This window comes from Polypterus senegalus, chromosome 11, assembly GCF_016835505.1.
Source record: "Polypterus senegalus isolate Bchr_013 chromosome 11, ASM1683550v1, whole genome shotgun sequence".
Lineage (NCBI taxonomy): Eukaryota > Metazoa > Chordata > Cladistia > Polypteriformes > Polypteridae > Polypterus > Polypterus senegalus.
In genome coordinates this window covers 67,649,040-67,672,261 of record NC_053164.1, presented here as the reverse complement: position 1 = coordinate 67,672,261, position 23,222 = coordinate 67,649,040, and the positions used below count along the sequence as shown (strand labels likewise).

Genomic DNA, 23,222 nt, shown 5'->3' with positions numbered 1-23,222 from the left:
TTTTCCCATAATTTTTTGAGCAGTGTACTTGTATCCCTTTAAATGTGCTGTTTATCTGTGTGTTTTGTGGAGTTTTTTCCTTTAGGTGTGTTCGTTTCTGTTATCATATTGTGCATTCATTTTGCTAGAATCCTGTTTGCCTTGCCTTGCCTATTATACGAATAACACAATTAAGCAATGTTTGCTCAGTCTATTCAGTTGGCAAGCAGTGAAACTCTAATGGAAAGTTTTCCGTTTTAGATTGATACAGTGTTTGGTTAATGTACATTTTCCTTGTTTCTTAATGCACAATGGAAGACTTTATACTAGAAGGATTAAGTATTTTTAATTATACTTATATATCTTCCAAATAGAATTGGTTTTAGTAAATAGTTTTCTGAACAGATTTTCAGCCCTTATTATAAGCATTAATACCATAATTATTGCATGTGTGGATTAAATGGTACTAGTTCCATTTCAGCTGCAGAAGATTTATGGCATTAACACATCTAGAACCTTAAGGGGGATTAACCTTCTTTGTTATGGTATATTGTGTGGTTAATTTCATTATATATTGAAAGTGAAGTTTACACTTTTATTAGCATGTGGGACGTTAACATCTTTATAACATTTGTTTGGGGTTATGTTGACAAATAAAAATATACTTTAAAAAGAATAAACTACTGCTACCTCTACATTTTAGATACCTTTTCTGTGTTAAAACCCATCTTATATAGATATTTAAAGTATATACACTGCATAGCACAGCAAAACTGTACTCACATAGGGTATGTGTATGAAGAGTGGCCTGAGTTGCCTTTCTTTGGTCTGCTTTTGACTGTTGTGCCAGTGTAGAATGAAGTCTAAGATTAGTGCAGTAAAATCTCAGTTACAGCGCCTTGGATTAAGATTTTGCTGCCATTCATAGTCTTGCTTGTTGGAGCTGCTACTTTAGTTTCTGGTGTAAAGAGGCGACCAAACAAAAAAAAAAAGTTAGAATTGGTGAACATCATTTGACATTATCATTTGACAGCATGCAATCAAAATTGGGAGATGTCTTTTTAGACTTAAGATCAAGACAGAACTAAAATAGGGTGGTAGCTATCTTGATTATATAGATTTTAGACAGAAGGGGAGGGTCCATGAGTGCAAACAGCGGAAGTTATGTTGGCACTGGAGTGACAGTTTGGCTTCCCATTCTGCAAAGGGAGAAGAGAGAAGATATTAGACCACAGTGCCAACCCCTGTTTTGGTGTGTTATTACCATCACCTGAGCCCCTAACCTGTCCCCAAAGTTTGACACTGTCTACCTACATGGAAGCTGATCTAGGCATTTGTAATATAGATTAAAAAAAAAAAAACTAAATAGCACACCTCATGTCAAGATAGTCATTACTAACCAGGTTTCCATCCAAGGAGTTTTTAGCTGATGGAAATGCTAATTATCAATAAAATGTTGTACATGTCGACATAATATTTTTCCGTTTAACTTTAGCGCATAAATTCCATATCGATACTTCACATGTCGCAAAAACTACATTGGAAACACTTTTTGTCGGGAAAAAAAGGGCTTTACCGCAAATAAATGTGTCACATGATACATTTTCATTATGTGCAAACAAAACGAGAATAGCGGAGTGGTTCGCATGGTCTGATGAAGAGACTCGTTATTTCTCGAGATGAGCCAATGCAGTAGCGGATAGGCTGGGTCTCCTGCTACTAAAAGGGGTACCTGAACTCCCTCCACATCAACTGTAGCCTGGGGGTGTCTCTCAGGATGTCTAAATAATACAAAAACCGCAAAGGTAATTTACTGTGCCAGTCAAAATATTTAATAAACTGTGTGTTTCATTATCTTAACATTTTTTTCTTATTATTAAATGGCAGATGTTTTAGCATATATGAGAAATTCTCTCATTAATATTAACTTTAGTTTTTTTTGATTAAATGTCGTTATTTTGTATTAATTCAAATTTCAGTTTTAATTAAAAACCTTAAGGGAAGCAGGTTACAGTACTAATTCAGTTGTTATCTCACTGAGAAGGGATGTTGAAAGGTAGGCTCACCTGTACAGATCCGATGCTGCAAACACAGCTGCATCATGGGCACTTCCAGGAGTGCCAACACAAATGTCTCGTTTCATGCACCTGTCATCAACAAGGGCCTGGAGAACAATAGATGGCCACCTTTTGCGATTAATGTAATCACGGTAACGTTCCGTAGGGGAAAGAATAGGCACATGCGTGCCATCCAGCGCATCGTAAATCTGTGGCACAAGATGCACCAAGGAATTGTGGTATGTGCACACAGCATATACACATCGATGGACGGTAGTTTTACTAACCCCGAAAGTTTCTCCAACTACTCTATACTTGGCGCAGGTTGCCAGCTTGGAAAGGGCGATGGCAATCCGCTTTTGGGTTGTAACCGGTGGTCGGTGGCCACCTGTGATGGGCGCAACATCAGGACTGATGAATCAACACAACATCTCAAACGTCAGCCGTGTCATTCTAAAATGTTGCAGCCAGAGATTTTCTGTGAAGTGTCTCCCCACCACCTCCTCTCAGAAGGTCTTATTCCGTCGTCTCTCCCATACCCGTGGGTTTCGTCGCACTGGGGTACTTTCTTAGAGCTCTAGGGCTATCAGACAAGCAACTGCTTCATTCTGCTGTCGTCTTCGGATATTATGTACAATTCCAATTATTTGTGAAACTGAAATAACAGTAAGCTGGCAAATTTCAAAAAACTGTCTGAATAATCTCTCCATTTCTTTGTTTAGTGGAGGGGGTGTGACATGGAAAACAAAAGGTAGATACAGTGGTGTGAAAAACTATTTGCCCCCTTCCTGATTTCTTATTCTTTTGCATTTTTGTCACACAAAATGTTTCTGATCATCAAACACATTTAACCATTAGTCAAATATAACACAAGTAAACACAAAATACAGTTTTTAAATGATGGTTTTTATTATTTAGGGAGAAAAAAAATCCAAACTTACACCTGTGTGAAAAAGTAATTGGTTGGGCCACCCTTAGCAGCAATAACTGCAATCACGCGTTTGCGATAACTTGCAATGAGTCTTTTACAGCGCTCTGGAGGAATTTTGGCTGACTCATCTTTGCAGAATTGTTGTAATTCAGCTTTATTTGAGGGTTTTCTAGCATGAACCACCTTTTTAAGGTCATGCCATAGCATCTCAATTGGATTCAGGTCAGGACTTTGACTAGGCCACTCCAAAGTCTTCATTTTGTTTTTCTTCAGCCATTCAGGGTGGATTTGCTGGTGTGTTTTGAGTCATTGTCCTGTTGCAGCACCAAGATCGCTTCAGCTTGAGTTGACGAACAGATGGCCGGACATTCTCCTTCAGGATTTTTTGGTAGACAGTAGAATTCATGGTTCCATCTATCACAGCAAGCCTTCCAGGTTCTGAAGCAGCAAAACAACCCCAGACCATCACACTACTACCAACATATTTTACTGTTGGTATGATGTTCTTTTTCTGAAATGCTGTGTTCCTTTTACGCCAGATGTAACGGGACATTTGCCTTCCAAAAGTTCAACTTTTGTCTCATCAGTCCACAAGGTATTTTCCCAAAAGTCTTGGCAATCATTGAGATGTTTCTTAGCAAAATTGAGATGAGCCCTAATGTTCTTTTTGCTTAACAGTGGTTTGCGTCTTGGAAATCTGCCATGCAGGCCGTTTTTGCCCAGTCTCTTTCTTATGGTGGAGTCGTGAACACACGACAGTCGTGAACATAATTGAGGCAAGTGAGGCCTGCAGTTCTTTAGACGTTGTCCTGGGGTCTTTTGTGACCTCTCGGATGAGTCGTCTCTGCGCTCTTGGGGTAATTTTGGTCGGCCGGCCACTCCTGGGAAGGTTCACCACTGTTCCATGTTTTTGCCATTTGTGGATAATGGCTCTCACTGTGCTTCGCTGGAGTCTCAAAGCTTTAGAAATGGCTTTATAACCTTTACCAGACTGATAGATCTCAATTACTTCTGTTCTCATTTGTTCCTGAATTTCTTTGGATCTTGGCATGATGTCTAGCTTTTAAGGTGCTTTTGGTCTACTTCTCTGTGTCAGGCAGCTCCTATTTAAGTGATTTCTTGATTGAAACAGGTGTGGCAGTAATCAGGCCTGGGGATGGCTATGGAAATTGAACTCAGTTGTGATTCACCACAGTTAGGTTATTTTTTAACAAGGGGGCAATTACTTTTTCACACAGGGCCATGTAGGTTTGAATTTTTTTTCTCCCTAAATAATAAAAACCATCATTTAAAAACTGCATTCTGTGTTTACTTGTGTTATATTTGACTAATGGTTAAATGTGTTTGATGATCAGAAACATTTTGTGTGACAAACATGCAAAAGAATAAGAAATCAGGAAGGGGGCAAATAGTTTTTCAGTTTTTACACCACTGTAATTTGCGACATACACAAAATTATGTATGGAAACGGCTCAAGGGCAGATTTTTTTTCGCAATACAACAAAACTTATGCGACAGTTCGTTTTGGAGGGATAGCGTCATCACGCACACCATTTTATCGATAAAAAGCCAGTTGGATGGAAACAGGCTGGAGACAGCAAATTTCGCACATTTTTTTTTACGTATATTCTGTTTGTTGATAAAAAACTGGATGGAAACTTCTTGTTAAGTCTGAAAATTAGGTTCAATGCCATTTAGGCACTTAAGCTGGAGACTTTTTAAATTTTTCTTCTTTTATAAGAAAATAAAAATAAATGGTCAAGTTTTTAATTTGTTGCCTATTAATTTGAAAAGTGGTTATATTTAATATACTTTTTATGTTTTTCATTTTTCACAGATTCTAGAAGTCCAGATAGCTCATCTGTCAGTTCTCAGGCAATTCAACATTCACCACCTCTGCCACCACACCCCATTTCAGGTCTTGGGCCTGCAGCCATGACTTCATCAGTCAATTCTCCTATCAGCAGCCTTGGATCCCCTTTCCCTGTTATCAGCTCCTCCATGGGCTCTCCAAGTATGCCAGGGACACCTTCCATAGGCTATGGGCCAATCAGCAGTCCTCAGGTGAGAGCTAACAAGAATCATTTATATTTCAGGTTCCAGTGTTGATAAAAATTGAAAAAATTAAAATATTCCAAACGAATGTGTTCCATTTTCAAAAATGAAGTGTTAAAGAAAAATTCAGTCAGAATATCTGGTTTCATAAGCCGTTGAATAACAATATTAAATGGTTTGCTCAGTAAGCTTTTGGTACAAGTTTATTGTAAAACTTTAATCTTGTTTTATAATGTCCAGAATTGTCATTTTGTATAATACTTCTAAATCTTTCTCAGTAATCAAGTGTTTGGATTGAAAATAATAATATGATACAATGAATGCGTTTAAGATGAAAGGAGAAGCAGCATATTCTATTGCCCAGTAGGTGACAATAAGCAGAAAATTCAGTACCACATCATCTAACATGTGATCTGGCAAGGGGGCTGCAGTGATTGCTGAATACTCCAGACATCCACAAACCTGTTGCCTTAACACAGAAATGATAATGATACCCCCTGTGGAATGTTGAACTGTTAATATGCACATTTTATTTTAGATCAGTAAGAGAGATACTGTGTATTATACCCTCAAAGTTCACGCATTACAGGAAAGATCTGTTGGTGCACTGCATTTAACCATTTCTTGTTGTTTACTGTTTTTGTGAATAATTGTTAAAAGGGCAGTTTGTTAATGTAATGTATCTCATTAGTTGAACAGTATTGATACATTAATGTTTTGTTTAAACATTAAGTTAAATTTTGCATTAATAAGTATTGGTGTATTAGCCAAAAAATAAAAATATTAGGGAGTCCAGTTTTCTGTCATAATACAAAAATATGTTCTCAGGTTAATTTCTTTTGTTAAATACAGTATATGTGAGTCTGCTTATGCTGTTGGGTATCTCTTAAAAAAAAAAAAACTCTGTTCAGATTCACTTAATGGATTTTTGTTAAGACACTTATTTGACCCACCTACAAATTAACAATGTAAAAGCAGTGTATTAAATGGATGCTGTTAAATAAAATTTTAATCAAGTCCCTTTGAGAACAAGTCAGATATAAAGAAATTATTTCACACTTTTATATTGAGTCACTATTGAATTTAACTTTGCTATAGAAAGTGTGCTTTTTGTCTTTGTATTGTGATGGTTTTATTTAATTTTGTTTGTAATTCACAATGATTCCTCCTTTTAGGTGGTGTTATAGCTGACATTGGTTATTTGTAATTGAAGCAAAAATTCAAAAAGAATGCAAAGAACGTTATGTGAGGATACTGTCTCCAAGATATGCTTGTTTGGTTTCAAAGTATTTGTGGAAAAAATATTGATAGTCTTCCAGACTTGCTCAAATAATATGAAACAATGTGCTTTTTTGTGATTCCTCTAAAATCCTTATAAACCTCTTCAGGGATTCAATCAGTGGAGTTTAGGCCAGGGGATTGGGGTGACCATGGCAAAATCTTGACTTTGTGGTCACTGAATCATTTTGTGTTAATTTTTAGGTTATCTTTGGATTATTGCCTTGCTGGAAGATCATACCATGGTCCAGTTTAAGCTTCCTGGCAGCGACAGTTCATTTTTGATTTATTATCTAATGCTAATGCTTGGAGTCCGTTTATATCAGGTGTCTTAAGTTGTTCACGGAGTTTAGCAGAAAAACAACCCCACAATGTAATAGATCTCCCACCATACTTCACAGTGAGGATGAGTTACTTTTGTCATTCCCTTTGCGCTAAATCTGCTTGTGGTGTTTGTTGCTAAGAAGCTTTATTTCTATCTTATCTGACTATAGAACTTGATTCCATTAAAAGTTCCAGTAACCAGTGAAGCATCTGAGTTTGTTGTTAGACAGTAGAGACCTTTTTTCATAACTTACGTAGGTGGAGTCTGATCATAGTTTTGGAGTTTTTGACCCCAAGATCCAGCTGCATCTGCAGTTCTCCTGTTGAGAACATTGGAAATTGTTTGATCAATCAAACCATCCTCCTCGCTGTGTGTGGGGCGCCAATATAAGAAATTTTCCCTCTGCATGAACGTTTTTCAGGAACCAGGAATTTTTATATCATTCCCTTCCCAGGAACTCTGGCATTTCGTAGTTCCTAGTACCTTTTTAGCGCCTACTCCAGGAATATGTACTTTTTGTTAAACATGGAACTATCATGCGTGGCACATGGACAGTAAATTGTGCTGATCGGCTGATAGAAGCACTGGCACCATCTTACGAATCTGTTAGTAGTCAGGAGTTTAAAGGATTATTGGTGAAAATGCACTTAGCACTGCATCACTCTTTTTTACATACCATATATTTTGCATACGGTTTACAGTTCCTGTTGTGTGATGGAAATGCAACACAAATTGCCAAGGGCCTACATTGTACAGTAACTCGTTGGTTCCTGAAAACAAAGTTCTTGTGTTTGGAAAATGCCTATAGACACATGTCCTATTCCAGACTGATACTTGCTCTCTAATTGCTTAAACTTATTAATTATAACATTTCACCCTTTAGGTTTTAGCCATTTTCTGATTTGTACAGCTCAACAATGTGTTTGATGGATGACTAAAGGAATTTGTCCTGTGTTTCTAAACTAGTAGTAGACTAATAAATTATTCCTACGCAAAATACGAATGCAAGTACACTTTAGATTTTTTTCATGACTTTCTAAGGGTACCAGTAATTATGGCACACATGTATTTGGAGAAAAATAATATTGGTTTGATAATGAGTATATTTTCCTTTCAGTTTTTTGTTTGTTTTTATTTATTTATTTAACATACCTTTTATACAGCATATCTTAGTATGGAACCTTACCTAGACTGGAAGCCAGCACTCCTCACCAGCACCCTAAAGTCTTAGAGAATATGTCTTCTTTTACGTTAAATTGAATGTAAAATTACTTAAACAACTTTCCTCCATTTGATTATTTCCAGTACTCAAAAGGAAAAGGCTACACACATTTATACTAAATCTGGAGACTTTTTTATTGGACGTAATCCATATTCTGTTTAGTTTGAATTCAAAACATATATATTTAGACACACTTTTATTAATTACTTCATTTTAAAATACACCACATATCTTCACACATTGCCAAACCTATTCTCAGACTCACTTTAAACTTTCACATATTGTATAACATACTCAAATCTACTTAAACTATCTTCATATTTAAACTTAACTTTTATTATTTCATATGTACTGTTTAAAGCATTTACATACTTTTTCCTTTCATGTTTACGTTTATTTCACTCCACACAGAGAATGTACAAGCCTGAACTTTCATTTCATATTGCCAGTTAGCAGTGCTAATCATTGCACCATCATGCCACCCTTCCTTAAGTTACTAAGTGACTCATGTAAAGCATTTAAAACCATATACATAAAACCTGTACAGTACAATCCCTCTTAACTGGCCTTGCATTAACCGGCTGACGGATTAACCGGCCTAATGAAATACATTTTTTTTTTTTTTAATCCTGAATTCTTCTTTATATGTATGCACTTCCTTCTTTCCTGAAAGGTGAGAGGTACAGTAATCCCTCGCTATATCGCGCTTCGACTTTCTCGGCTTCACTCTATCGCGGATTTTATATGAAAGCATAACTAAATATATAACGCGGATTTTTCGCTGCTTCACGGGTTCTACAGACAATGTGTCTTTTTTATTTCCTGTACATGCTTCCTCAGTTGGTTTGCCCAGTTGATTTCATACAAGGGACGCTATTGGCGGATGACTGAGAAGCTAACCAATCAGAGCACGCAGTTAAGTTCTCCTGACTGAGAAGCTAACCAATCAGAGCACGCAGTTAAGTTCCTGCCAGCTGAATGCAGCGTTAACCAGGAAGTCTCGTCTCGCTCATTCAGCATCAACGTGTTTCTCTGTGTAACGAGTTGTGCTCTTTTGTGTTTATCTTTGTGCATAGTCAAGCCCTTCATTATGGCTCCAAAACGATCTGCTACTGCTTCACGGGCCGTGCCCAAGCGCAAGCGGAAGATGTTAGCGATTGCGAAAAGGTAAACGTTTTGGATTTGTTGAAGCCTACGATTCTTTTTATTTAAAAAGTAGGAAAGGAATATAAGATCTACGGCCGCAGTGTCCTTTTAACCAGGGTGCAAAACGAGTTGTAAGTGGATGTAATATGGCAGTAGTCTAGATGAAATCTGCTTTAGGGATTTGCATTGAAGACTGCCAGAAGAACAACAACGGCAGTGCTGCACAATCGCCTGAAGTGGCTACTTTGGAAGAACTGTAACGCTCTCCTTTGTTGTGCAGTAAAATTAAAGTCATTGTTATTGGACAAGTCATCGTGTCATTGTTGGTGAGTAACCACAATTAATTTTCTACTTACAGTACTTAGTACATGTACGTACGTTTAGTGTCACTGTACACACATTTACTGTATACTATTTTTCTTGCGTTGTACGTATTTATTGCTGGTGGCCTGTCTATCGTAATGGCTGTAACATGTGATATCGGAGACACTCAATATCTTTAAAATAATATTTAGGTTTTACTGTATATAAACAGTGTGTTTATATGCATAATTTCAATGAATCTTACCTAATATCTAAGAGAATACAATGGGATTATGCTGTATAACTGTGCAGGGAATATTTATAAACAGTGTGGGAGAGTTTATAAGGGCTTAAAATATATAAAAATAACCATACAAACATATGGTTTCTACTTCGCGGATTTTCACCTATCGCGGGGGGGGTCTGGAACGCAACCCCCATGATCTAGGAGGGATTACTGTATTTTAAAACCAGCAAACAACAAAACAGTGTTCAAATTAAATAAAGTGCAGTGTATCAAAAGTCTTCTTTAAATAAATAATCCATTAAAATGAGTGAATCAGTGGAGGTTAAAATCCATTAGTATAAAAAACAAGTCCGTTAAAAACAACACAAACGAGGTTAATGGCTGGAAGCAGTTTCTTAAAGTCCAAGCTTTCTACCTGGTGGCTCCCCTGCTTCTCCCATCGGGCTTTGCAACAGGGGAGTCACCCTACCTGCAGGTGCAGCTGCCTTCCACACTGGTCTGGTAGGCCTCCGATCCCTGGCTACGTCAGGTTCCATCCGAACCAAGACTTGGGTTTTTTCCCCAGCGGCCAGGGCGCTCACGCTGGGGCTAAACCAGCCCAAAGCCTCCACGACTGCTGCTACCTTTCGACGGCCAGTCGTCTTCAATACCGGTCACTCCAGCTCTGTGATCACTGAACCGATCGGCCACACATACCACACCCCCTCACTAAGCCGCAAGTGTGGTGATTATTTATGTAAAAAATGGCCTTTTTGACTTGAGCTGTGGACCAGCTACACTACACTGTCCAGTCGTTGTACGAGAAAAATACCCGTGTGCGAAATCGTGGATAAAGCCTTGTGGATATGGTTTCTTCAGGAACGTCGAAGAGGTACAGTACATAATAGATATACTTCGGATTAACCAGCCAAAACGGCAACCAGCCAGGGGTCCAATCCCAAGGTGGCCGGTTAAGAGGGATTGTACTGTATATGCATCTTCACAGTTAGAACTTCTTTAATAAGTCAGCTGGCACACACACACACACACATATATACTCACACGCTAGTATTATCTATGTGCGATACACATTGTGCATTTTCCAAAAGCATTACATTGTACACAAACATCACACACAGACATACCAGCAGCATCTTATTCTTGAAAGAAATTAAATCCTTTGTATTTTGTAGTTCTCAAAAGGACAGTTCTCCTTAAGAAATGATCAGGGTTTGAAGGAAAGTTTTTCTATATTTATAAGCATCTTTATAAGCAAAAGAACCTATATTGTCATTGTAACAAATATTATACATATTCAAAGCTAATTTTAACCTAACCTCTGGAAATTTCTGGAATCAGATAGTTCTAAATTTGTGTGTACAATATATTTGCAGTGATTGCCTGAAAGTTCAGTTTAATACAAATACAGTTCAGACAAATAAATCCCATTTGCATGTTATTTCTTAGGCATAAAACAATATTTTCTGGCACACAGAGCCTTCTTTCAACATGTCATCTTGTACTGTAATAAAAACAGCATGTTACATGTTTCATTCTTTTCAGATGTCTTAAGTTCTCTTTACTCACTTGCCACAACACACTGTTCAGCTGGCACGACTTCGCTGTGCATTCATTTTAAGTATAGTCAAGTCATTTATTTATTTAGCGCATTTAAAAACAACAGGAGTTGACCCAAAGTGCTTTCCAGTTAAAAAGAATTAAGTAACAAATTCTACATACATAACAAACATTTATAAATAAAATCACGTTGAATATAAAATGTATAAATAACCTGAAAACATAATACTAGAAGCAATAAAGTAATTAAAATAAAATTAAACTAAATGTAATACAATAAATACCAGGTTATGAAGAAGAGGGTAAGAGGTTATTAAACTGAGAATAAAAGTAACATATTAGTGGACTATCAAAAACCCCAGGAGATTGTAGTTGTTATGGTCATTGGGGTCTAGACTAGGTTTCTTTAATAGAACTTGCATGATTTCATGTGTAAAACTTAAAGGTACGCCTCCACTAGTTAATAAGCTTTTAATTATAGCCAAAATAAGGGACAGATTGTAATAAAAACTTCCTTAAAAAGATGTGAAAGTATAATGTCTAAGGGGCAGAAAGTGGCGTTCACCTCCGAGAGTTGGGTAGATGACACTGGGTGAAGTTGCTGAAGGTAACTGATTGAACACTGTGTCTCTAAAGGATCTGTGTGTGGGGGTGAAATGCTAGATTTTATGATGTTTGTCAACGAAGAAATTAAAAAATTTCTCGCAGGTTTTAGTAGAAGCAAAGGTAGCAGAAGCAATAGCAGCAGAGGGATTTAAGATCAAATTAATTGTGCTGAATAGTATTTTAGGTCTGTAAGCATTTTTATTGATTAATTCAGTGTAATATTGTGCCTTACTTGTTTTAACAGAGCTTTGGTAAAGGTTTTGAACAATTTCTTAAAATTTCATATGAGACCTGAAGTTTGTCTCTTTTCCATTTGCACTCTGCCCTTCTGCAATATTGTGTAAGAGCACAGGTGATGTCATTCAGCCAGAGGGTACCAACATTCTTTACCTTGGCTCTTTTTAGTTGTAAAGGAGCTAAACAATCCAAATGTTGTGAGCAAGATAAGCTGAAAAGAGAGACTTATTTCTCAGTACCAGAGCATAAGAGAAGGGTATCTGAGATATGAGGGAAGAGTGTGAATATAAATGTATTAGTAAAATGAGTGGCTGTGGTAGAGTTTATTGTTTCAGCAGGGACAAGGGCATGGAACTGTGAGAAAGTGGGAAAGAGACAAAATAATGTTGATTTAAAGATGACCATAAAATGAGCAGAGACACCAGAATCAATAACTTCAAGTTTAGAGAAACCAGACAATAACACAAGATCTAGTGTATGACCCTTCTGATGTGGGTCCGAAACTGATCAGATAAGATTAAAAGAATCCACAAGGCATAAAAACCTGTTCACCATAGGTTTTGATGTACAAGAAAAATGGATGTTAAAATCCGCTGCGGTCAACAGTCTATCAGAGGAAGAAGCCATAATCGACAGAAGATCAGAAAACTCTTGAATTAAATTATTATTCTTTTTAGGTGGTCTGTACACCAATGCACAAAAGACAAGGGCAGTGACCTTAATCTGAGTTGCACCTCAAAAGACAAACTTTGACAGGCAAAAATCTACATTTAAAACAGTTTTTCAAAACTGTTTATTTCAACTAATCCCCCTGTTTCCAATCCACTTACACACGTACTGATTTTGCAAACACTGCTACAGTTAAACTTTTCTTTTTCATAAATTGTTAGAAAACCTGTACAAACAAGAAGAGACTATTCAGTGCTGCACGCTAAGACATAAAAAGAAACAGAAATAAAAAAAAAAAAAACTCTATTAGAGAAGAACAAGTTAACTACCTTTACCTTTACAGTCTGTTCTTACTCACTTTACTGATCTAAATAAACAATCAAACAAGACCATCCAGCTCAGCTCCACAAGGCACTGATCTTCAAGTGAAGGAGACTCTTGGCAATCTGATTCTGTGATGAGGAAAAAAAAATCCAGCAACTGGGAAACCACATCACATATCACCAAGTGTCCATTCAATTTGGCTCTCAACTCCTAGAAAACCTACACAGACACGGAGAGAACATACATAACCTACACAAACCTTACACATCTGTCCCAATGGCAAAAATATTACCTTTTAATCTACAGTAGCCCCCCTTCTTCTTTCATACTAGTTACATTTTCCACTTACTGTGTTAATTGTTTACTCTTATATAATTGTTCTATTTTTTAACCCTATCTACCTGTGGGATTTTCTTTCCTGCAGGTTGCAACCTTATTACCTCAGGGCAGGGTTCTTTCCTAGTCATATTTATTTTTTGATTGAGGCGCGCGCTGTCCCCCTTCAGTAGGACTTTTATCTAGCCATTTTTGCAGTATCACAAAGAACACCTGCTATTATCCCCAAGTAAACCTATGTAGCCACCTTTATCAGCACTATTTCTTCCTTTGGGTGACCTTTTCTAGCACCGCCGGCAAACTAATAGAGCCACGGTCTCCAATCCCAAACATAAAATTAACCCTAACTCTAGACACAAAATACTCCTATTCTAATGGCTTGGGGTCAAACCCAGTGCCTTATCCCCAAAAGATCAGGGTGCCATTGTAACAAGATAATTAATGCAATTCACTTCACCAGTCAGTGGTTTAAATGTTGTGGCTGATCAGAAAAGTAAGGCAATTTTGCATACTGAGGTGTATGCTCAACAGCTGTAGCCTAAAACAGCAGCAAGTTGGAGATCTATGTTCAGTGATTTTTTTCATAATGCCGTTTAATCCAAGTGCAAGAACAGCAGTGGTAGGAAAGTGTATCCCAAAATGCTCTGTGAATGAGGCATGTTTAAAAGACAAAAGGCTATCTATATTATTAATGATTAGAACATTAGAACAATCTAGACGAGAATAGGCCATTCATCCCAACAAAGCTCGCCAGTCCTATCCACTTATTTCTTCCATAAAAACATCCAGTCACGTTTTGAAAGTCCCTAAAGTCTTACTGTCTACCACACTACTTGGTAGCTTATTCCAAGTGTCTGTCATTCTGTGTGTAAAGAAAAACTTCCTAATGTTTGCGTGAAATTTACCCTTAACAAGTTTTCAACTGTGTCCACGTGTTCTTGATGAGCTAATTTTAAAGTAACAAGTCTCGATCCACTGTACTAATTCCCTTCATAATTTTAAACCCTTCAGTCATGTCACTTCTTAATCTTCTTTTGCTTAACTGTATAGGTTCAGGTCTTTTAATCTTTCCTCATAATTCAACTCTTGTAGCCCTGGAATCAGCCTAGTCGCTCTTCTCTGGTTCTTTTCTAGTGCTGCTATGTCATTTTTGTAGTCTGGAGACCAAAACTGCACACAGTACTCCAGATGAGGCCTCACCAGTGCATTATAAAGCTTGAGCATAACCTCCTTATACTTCTGCTCCACACATCGTGCTGTGTAACCTAATATTCTGTTTGCCTTCTTAATGGCTTCTAAACACAGTCTGGATGTCGATAGCCTAGAGTCCACTATGACTCCTAAATCCTTCTCATAAGGTGTACTCTCGATTTTTTTTTACATCCATCTATTGTGTATTCAAACCTAACATTTTTACTTCCTATGTGTAATACTTTACATTTTCTGACATTAAATTTCATCTGCCCAAGCTTGTATGCTATCCAAGTCTTTCTGTAATGATATATAATGGATTCCTAATTATCTGCTAATCCAGCTATCATGGTATCATTGACAAACTTAATCAGCTTCTTACCTATATTCCTATCTAAATCATTTATATACATAAAAATAAAAGCGGCCCCAGCACTGACCCCTGTGGAACACCACTCTTAACATCGGCCAAATTTGATAAGGTTCCTCACACCATCACGCTCTGCTTCCTGTGTCTGAGCCAATTCTGCATCTATCTAAAAACATCACCCTTAACTCCAACTTCTTTTAGTTTCATACCCAACCTTTCATGTGGCACCTTATCAAATGCTTTCTGAAAGTCAAGTAAAATAATATATGTTCCACTTTCATCATAACCTTTTGTTGCCTCCTCATAACATTCTAGCATGTTAGTAAAACATGACCTCCCTCTTCTGAACCCGTGCTGATTGTTCAGAATAACTCCTGTCCTTGCCATGTGTTGCTCAATCTTATCCTTAATAATTCCTTCTGTTAATTTTCCCGTGATGCATGTTAAGCTTACTGGCCTATAGTTGCTTGGATCTGCCCTGTCACTCTTTTTATATAATGGTGTGATATTTGCCATTTTTCAGTCCTTCAGAATCTATCCAGTGCACAGTGACTTCCAAAACATATGTGTAAAGGGTGTATATATGTTCTCTCTAGACTCCTTAAGAACTCGAGGGTAAATATTATCTGGTCCTGGTGATTTGTTTGATTTCAGCCTATTTAATTTGAGCAGTACTTCTCCCTCTACAATTTCCAGATTCCTCTGTACCTCCTTCGTAGTCCCTGTTATTTCTGGGAGGTTATCCACTTGCTCACTTGTAAACACCTCAGAAAAATGTAAGTTTAGGGCATCCAGTATTTCATTGTCTGTATCTTTTAATTCCTCTTCACTATTTTTGATGCACTTGACCTCCTCCTTGACTGTTCTTTTGCTACTGAAAGAATCTCTTACGGTCTTCTTTTGCCTTATCTATACTAATAAAAGGCAAAGCACTCACTCACTCACACACTCACACACTCACACACTCTCTCTCTCTCTCTCTCTCTCTCTCTCTCTCTCTCTCCAACTTCCCGTGTGGGTGGAAGGCTGAAATGTGGCAGGTTCATTCCTTACAGCTTCCTTACAAAAGTTGGGCAGGTTTTATATCGAAATTCTACGCGTAATGGTCATAACTGGAAGCAGTTTTTCTCCATTTACTGTAATGGAGATAAGCTTCAACGCCGTGGGGGCGGAGTTTCGTGTGACATCATCACGCAGTACATAAAAAACCAGGAAGACCTCAAAAAAGTGCTGAAGAAAACATGCATTATATAATTGAGAAGGCAGCGAAACAATAAGAAGCGAGCGAGTGACATACACAACCATATTTATGAGTTCTGCTACTTCGGAAACAAAGCACGATGTAAACCTACACTTTAAATTAAGTTCATAGACAGGCTGCCGCTGGCGTTTGTAATTTAGTGCCTGCCCATATAAGGCCGTCCGTCAGCGGCAATCCAATAGCAAACTGCCACGGGTAAATATTCACGGGTGAAGGACTGTGCTTATGGAGAGGAAGATGAGATGGTCAGGGTGGTGTTTGACACAAACTCAGCGAAACTGCGAGAGAAAGTTTTAAGTGCCAGGACTAAGGTAACATTAAATACAGCCATGGACATAGCACGAGATGGCACCAGCACAGCTGGGAACCTTCGATGCATGTACACGGCGGCTCCGTGAACTGGCGCGTGCACAGATAAAAGCAACAGTTCCAAAGAGCTGAACAAAACCGAATTACACAATTGAAAAGGCAGCAAAAATATGAAGCGTCTGATACATACAAGCATATTCATAAATCCAACTACTGCGAAACAAAGCACACGTTGGAAAAAGTCAATGTCCCGCTAAAGGAAGACAGTGTAAAAAACCCGTGCATGCAGTGTGTCAGGTCTCAGATAAAGAAGAAGGCGAGCTGTTTATTGATGCAGTAAGAAGCGAATCGATGAATGAAACCTGTCATCTTTACAGCGATTGACAAACACGGAATGTAACTTGAACACAACACATCCTACAAATACGAACCTGATTGAAAGAAATAATGATAATCAAATCCTTGATGACAGCAACACTCAGTAACACTCACAAAACAAATACTGTATATTGACAGTCATGTTACGTTATTTTTAAAATGTTCCCTTTTCTTTTCTAGCTTTTTAACACACTACTTCTCCGCTGCGATGCGGGTATATATATATGTATATATATATATCCCGATCTACATACTCGAATAATGGATACTTTATTAGCCATCAATGATTGTTTTGGTAAAGCCATACTCAGTGTATTCATTAGATGAGCGGTAAAAAGTAAGAGCGAGGGAGGATGACTTATTGAGGCATGCAGGCTGTAGTGCGCGTCAACTCTATCTGAATTGCGCGATCACATTTGAAAAATATATCTTTTCAAGTTCTATTTAGTCCATATGTGTCAAACTCAAGGGCGCGGGCCACATCCGCCCGGCATGTAATTATATCCGCCCGAGATCATTTTATATACTGTATTATTGTTATTAATGGCCGGGTATATGAAGCGCTGGTAACACAATAAACTACAGATCCCATAATGCAGCGCTTCAGCTGCCTTGCCGAACACTTACGCGTTAATCAAGTCTAGCTTATGATGCTGCAAGTTATTGCGAAGCTAGCTCACACGATGCTGAAGAGAAAAGTTGATTCTGAAAATAGAGCCTTTAAAACCGATGGGAGGCTGAGTATATGTTTACTGAACCCGTGTGTCTCATTTGTGGAGCTAATGTGGCTGTAATTACAGAATTTAATCTAAGGCGGCACTATGAGACAAAACATCAGGGTAACCTGAATGCAATGCAGAAGATACAGAAAGCAGAAGAATTAAATAAGAATCTGACACTTCAGCGGACGTTTTACCGTGCACAATCACAAAGTGATTTCAAGTGAAGCTGCTTTTATGGGAGACACAAATGCACCAGTGCAATTTGCCCCACTTTCCCTGTTGCCAAGTAATGTTAAACCAAGTCGTCACTACGGTGTTCCCAAATCGCACTTTGCTGATAAACTGAGCGCACTGAGTTTGCACGGCGCTTTGGTGACTTTGAAGAACAAAAAGTCCGTCTACATGCGGCTCGAACCTTGTGCATGTTTGGTAGCACATATCTGTGTGAGAAGCTCTTCTCAGTGATAAAGACTAACAAAACAGCACACAGGAGTCGCCTCACTGATGAGCACCTGCAATCCATCCTGAGAATCTCCACAACACAGAACCTCACACCAAACAGAAACGAACTTGTTGCCAAAAAGATGCCAGGCGTCCAGCTCTAAAATGACATATGAGCAAAGACAACTGAATGATTTGATTTGTTATTGCTGAAAGGAACACATTTTATTTATATTTCTAGGTTTTGTTATGCAGCATGTTCATATTTGAATTTGTATAATTTTGACAGGATATATTTTTATGGAGAGCAAAATCTTTTGGGATATTTAAAATCTAAGTTTATTTTTTATATAAAATTACATAAGAGTAAAGAAATTTGAATGTTTGTTCTTTTAACGTTTACTTTATTTCTAACTTGTATAATTTAGACAGGATATATTTTATGGAGAGCAAAATATTATAAGTTGTTTAAGGTTTGAGTTGATTTATTCATGAATAATATTCCTGTCTGTTTTTACCATTCCTACCAAAGATATTTCTGTCGACTAAATAAAAATTCCTTCTATTTAAAATTTAAATAGAACTTGAACAAATACTGATAGTTCATAATATCCACGCAGACTTGCACGTAAGAGCGGAGTTATCCGTTTTAACAAGCGTATTGCACTGATACTGAAATAGCTGTGTGTGTATATATGTAGATATGTATGTATATGTATATATGTTTATATATATATATATGTGTGTGTGTGTATGTGTGTGTGTATATATATATATATATATATGTATGTATATGTGTGTGTGTGTGTATATTTATGTGTATATGTATAGATATGTATATATATATGTTTATATGTGTGTGTGTAAATATATATATATATATATAATATTATAATATATATATATATATAATTATATTTTATATATATATATATATAATATTATAATATATATATATTATATTATATATATTATATTATATTATATATATATATATATATATATATATTTATATTTTTATATATATATATATATGACAGCATCACTCACAACAGTGACAAAACAATTACATTGACAATCATGTTACGTTATTTTCAAAATGTTTCCTTTTCTTTTTCATTGCTTCTTTAACACACTACTTCTCCGCTGCGAAGCGCGGGTATTTTGCTATCTGCTATATTTCTTTCCAACTGTCTTTTAGCCTCCTTGATATCCTTCTTAATTGTTCCTCTCATGTTTTCATACTCTCTGTGATTCAATTTGCAGTCATTAGCCTTATATGCCTTATAAAGCAGCTTTTTCCTTGCAGCTTCTTTTTTAAATCTTTATTAATCCACTGTGGAGTTTTTATACATTTCCTGCTGATTCTAATTTTAGATATGTATCTGTCCTGCATTACATGTAAAACATTTTTAAACCAATTCCACTGCTCCTCGACTGTCTTCACATTTAAAAGCTTATCCCAATCTATCCTACTTAGACTTTGCCGCATCTGGTCAAAATTTGCCCTACCAAAGTACAACTTAACAATTTTAGTCTTTGCATCTGCACTCTTACAAAATACTGAAGTTGTATTATATTATGGTCACTTGACCCTAGTGGTTCAATCACTTATATACCCTCAGTTTTATCTTGATTATTACAAAATACTTCATCCAGACAAGCTTCACCCTGTGTTGGTGTTTAAACATACTGTGTTAAAAAAACAGTCTGATTACTTCTAAAAACTCATGTTCTTGTGCTCCTCCATCTGCAAGGTTATCCCAGTTAATATTTGGATAATTAAAGTCCCCCATGACTATAATATCTCCCTGTAAACTTGCCTTTTTGATATTACTAAAAGATGTGTGTTGAAATTACTGTCTGAATTGGGTGGTCTATAACACACTCCTAAATAAGACCTCTTTCCCTAATATTTTCCAGGCGAAGCCACATGTCTTCACTAAGATGGGGCTCATTGTCCACCTGAAGAGGACTTACATTTAAATTGTTTGGCATAAACAGCAACCCCACCTCCTTTTCTGTTCTGTCTATCCTTCCTGAAAAATGTGTATCCCTCTATATTACACTCATCCCCATCTATTTAGCCAGGTTTGCATTATTGCTATAATATCGTAATTATGCTGTGCTACATACAGCCCCAACTCGCTTACCTTATTTTTAGATACTTCTAGCATTAAGGCAAGCTATTTTTAATGTGTTACTCCTTCTACATTTAAATGTTTGCATAGAATTTACATTACTATGTATTTTTATTTCTACATCGTTGCTTGTTGTTCCATGTATAGATCTAAACCCCCTGCTCCCTATTCCCTACTTTAAACAATCCTCAACTAACCTATTCATACGCGTCCTCAATACATTGGTGCCCCCCGTCACGGTGGAACAGGTCCCATCTTTTCTAAAAGGACAACTGGTTGGGGTTGAGGTGGGGTTGATGCCATTGGACAGTGTGCACCCTTTACCTTGTGCCTTGTGACCGTGCCCTACCTATTTCTATCTGCTTGGTCTGGAACCTCCTACCGCACCACCATCTGCACACTGTCCCTCTAAAGGACACCTGCGCCAGGTCTGCTAATTCTCTACTACAACGCAGGCCAGCCAACTCCTCCTCCAGTTCAGCAACCCAGAGTTCGAGGTACTGGATCAGCTGGCATCTCCTGCAGACGTAGCTCTCATGAACAACTGAAACAAGCCAACCCCTCGGAAATGATGTGCAGAAACATCTGTAAAATACCATATAGTGTGTTTGGAGCAATATGAAAAGTATAAATATAAAAATATGAAATATAAAAATTACTGCAACATTTGACCTGACTGCCCTAGCAGACATACTGTACATATATTTCTAACTTTCAGTTCTTCTAATATTGGAATTGGTGGTGTATGGTGCCCTTTGAGTTAGAGAGCAGTTTTTGAGGACTACAAATGAAAAGCGTTTTTTAAATTTTTTAGCTTAAACTTTAAGTAAAAGTGCAGATATTCCATGACATTTTCATCAATGTTAAATATTTAAACCAGACAAAAGTCTGTCTGTCATTTCAACGTATTAATATTCTGTTTAGCAGGAGTAGGTAGGGAAATGCCACCCTAACAAATCAGACATATGGCACAGAAAGGCAAGTGCTTAATGCATTTTAAAAACATCACAACGTCTCCTTTTGGGGGCAGGTGTCACTTTTAGCTTGATGATTAAAGTCTTAACCATCCACAGTTTGATGGATACATATTCCATTTTGACAGTTTTGCATGTAACAGTATGCAAACTGGACTTTAAACTTTTTGCTTACTGTGAACATCATAAAATTGTAACAATCTGGAAACACCTATGAGAGGAAGGCTGGGAGAACAATGGAAGTGCTGCAGCCCCAAATGTTAGGAGTCATTTCAGTGGGTGAATGAGGTGGCTTGTTAGTAATCTGAAAATTTGCCTTTTTGTGATTAGCTTACATTGGAAGCGCAGAGCTACAAACCCCCAGAACAAAATTCTTTAGCACAAACAATTATAATTGTAAGGTGATTGTACTTGTAAGATTATTGATAACTGTTTGATTATTAATTGAGTTGGAGAGGATGTTAATAGTCCAATAGTTTCCATTTACATAAAAACTTGCTTCCATGTTGCTTATTTAATATTTTTAATATTTACATTTCTATAAAAAAATATTTTTGTCTTAACCTTTTTATCAGGAAATGTTTACTGTGAGAAACCAGAGATGAGATGATGAAGAGAGTACCCCCTCTGTGTTTCTGGTAAAATTGACATGACTGTGATAACTGTGGGCTGCAGTTTTGGCTTGCCTCAATAGGTGCAGAGCAGTATTAATTAAATGTGCTACTGTTCTGTTAAGCGGATTTGTTGGTTGAATACATAATGATCTAAATTATTGAATACTTTTCATTTCTAGCATAATGTAACCTGAGTAAATGCAAGATAAAATATTTTATATGTATAATATTACAATTTTGTGGCATCCATTTCTGGTATTGGCTGCATTACTACCTATTAAATTAAAAAAAAAAAAAAAAATTAAATTTTAATTAAAATTAAATTAAATGAAAATTATTATTAAACAGTAGTCCATGTGACCGTCCTCATCAAGTCCTTCCATGAGAACCCTGAATGAGGACTAATCATTTGTTAGGTAGAATGCCTAGAGGGAGCTGGGCAGTCTTATGGCCTAGAACCCCTGCAGATTTTATTTTTCCTCCAGCCGTCTGGAGTTTTTAAAAATTTTTTCTGTCCTCCCTGGCCATCGGACCTTATTTTTATTCTATGTTAATTAGTGTTCTCTGATTTTAATACTTACTTTGTCTTTTTTCATTATGTAAAGCACTTTGAGCTACATTATTTGTATGAAAATGTGCTATATAAATAAATGTTGTTATTACTCTGTCTATAACAGTTACTAAAGTTGGGCTGTTAACTTTAAGGTATCTAGGCAAGCACTCAAAATGCACAGATTTTTGTAAGCTCCTAATTAAAATAATGTTGTGGAAAACGGCATGGTTTAAAGCGCTAACTTTCTTCTTTTATTCAGATAAATTCAACAGTGAGCCTTTCTGGACATCATGCTGTTAGCAGCTCAGATGATGTGAAGCCCCCATTTGGCCTTAAGAGTATGTCCTCACATAGCCCTGGTCCTGTGATGTCACAGAAAAGACTCTGTGCTATTTGTGGTGATAGATCTTCTGGTGAGTTATCTCTATTTTAACTGACTAAACCACCATCCATCCCTAACCCCCAACCCCCCCATCGCAATGTGTGCATGCACAGGAACGTGTTTTCTTACTATGATCTTTTCTTTTAAGTTGTCCAACAGGTAAATAAACAAAAAATTTCAGATATTATCAGTTATTGCCTAAGTTTACATCTTTAATAAAGAATAACAGTACTTATTTGTTTCAAGAAAAATTATGACATGCAAGTAAATTTAGACATGGAGCGCCGCATGTTCAGGTTCAGATACCAATGAAAGTTTGCTATGTAACTCAAAATAAATCTCTTGATTACTCTTAAATCTGCTCTTGATTACATTTTTTGTGATCCTTAAATATGTTCATTGGCTCCGAGGATATATTTGTTTTTTAGTTGCATTTCATTGTTTTTAATTAAAGTCGAGTATATGTATTTATATTCAGAGGGTCAGATGCATTTTTTTTTATTTGTGGGTGGGAGGTGGCTGTAGTATCAGGGTACAACCTGAGGCTCAATAGTTTTAAGTTTAGTTAAAAACTTTTGAAAGCTTGAGGTTTACCTGACACAGCTACATGGTAA

At 37.0% G+C, this 23,222-nt stretch overlaps 1 protein-coding gene across 10 annotated transcripts in view; it reads left to right on the top strand.

Moving 5' to 3' along the window:
- The window catches only part of rxrba (retinoid x receptor, beta a), a 101,534-nt gene that overhangs the window by 16,409 nt on the left and 61,903 nt on the right, over positions 1-23,222 (top strand). For 9 of the 10 annotated variants that reach the window (XM_039768906.1, XM_039768905.1, XM_039768904.1 and 6 more), the window contains 2 exons: positions 4,805-5,031; positions 22,486-22,639. In XM_039768906.1, coding sequence (XP_039624840.1) covers positions 4,805-5,031; positions 22,486-22,639 — 381 coding nt within the window. Of the gene's footprint in view, positions 1-1,768; positions 1,785-4,804; positions 5,032-22,485; positions 22,640-23,222 lie in introns of those variants that run through there. The other variant, XM_039768913.1, reaches the window with a different exon arrangement.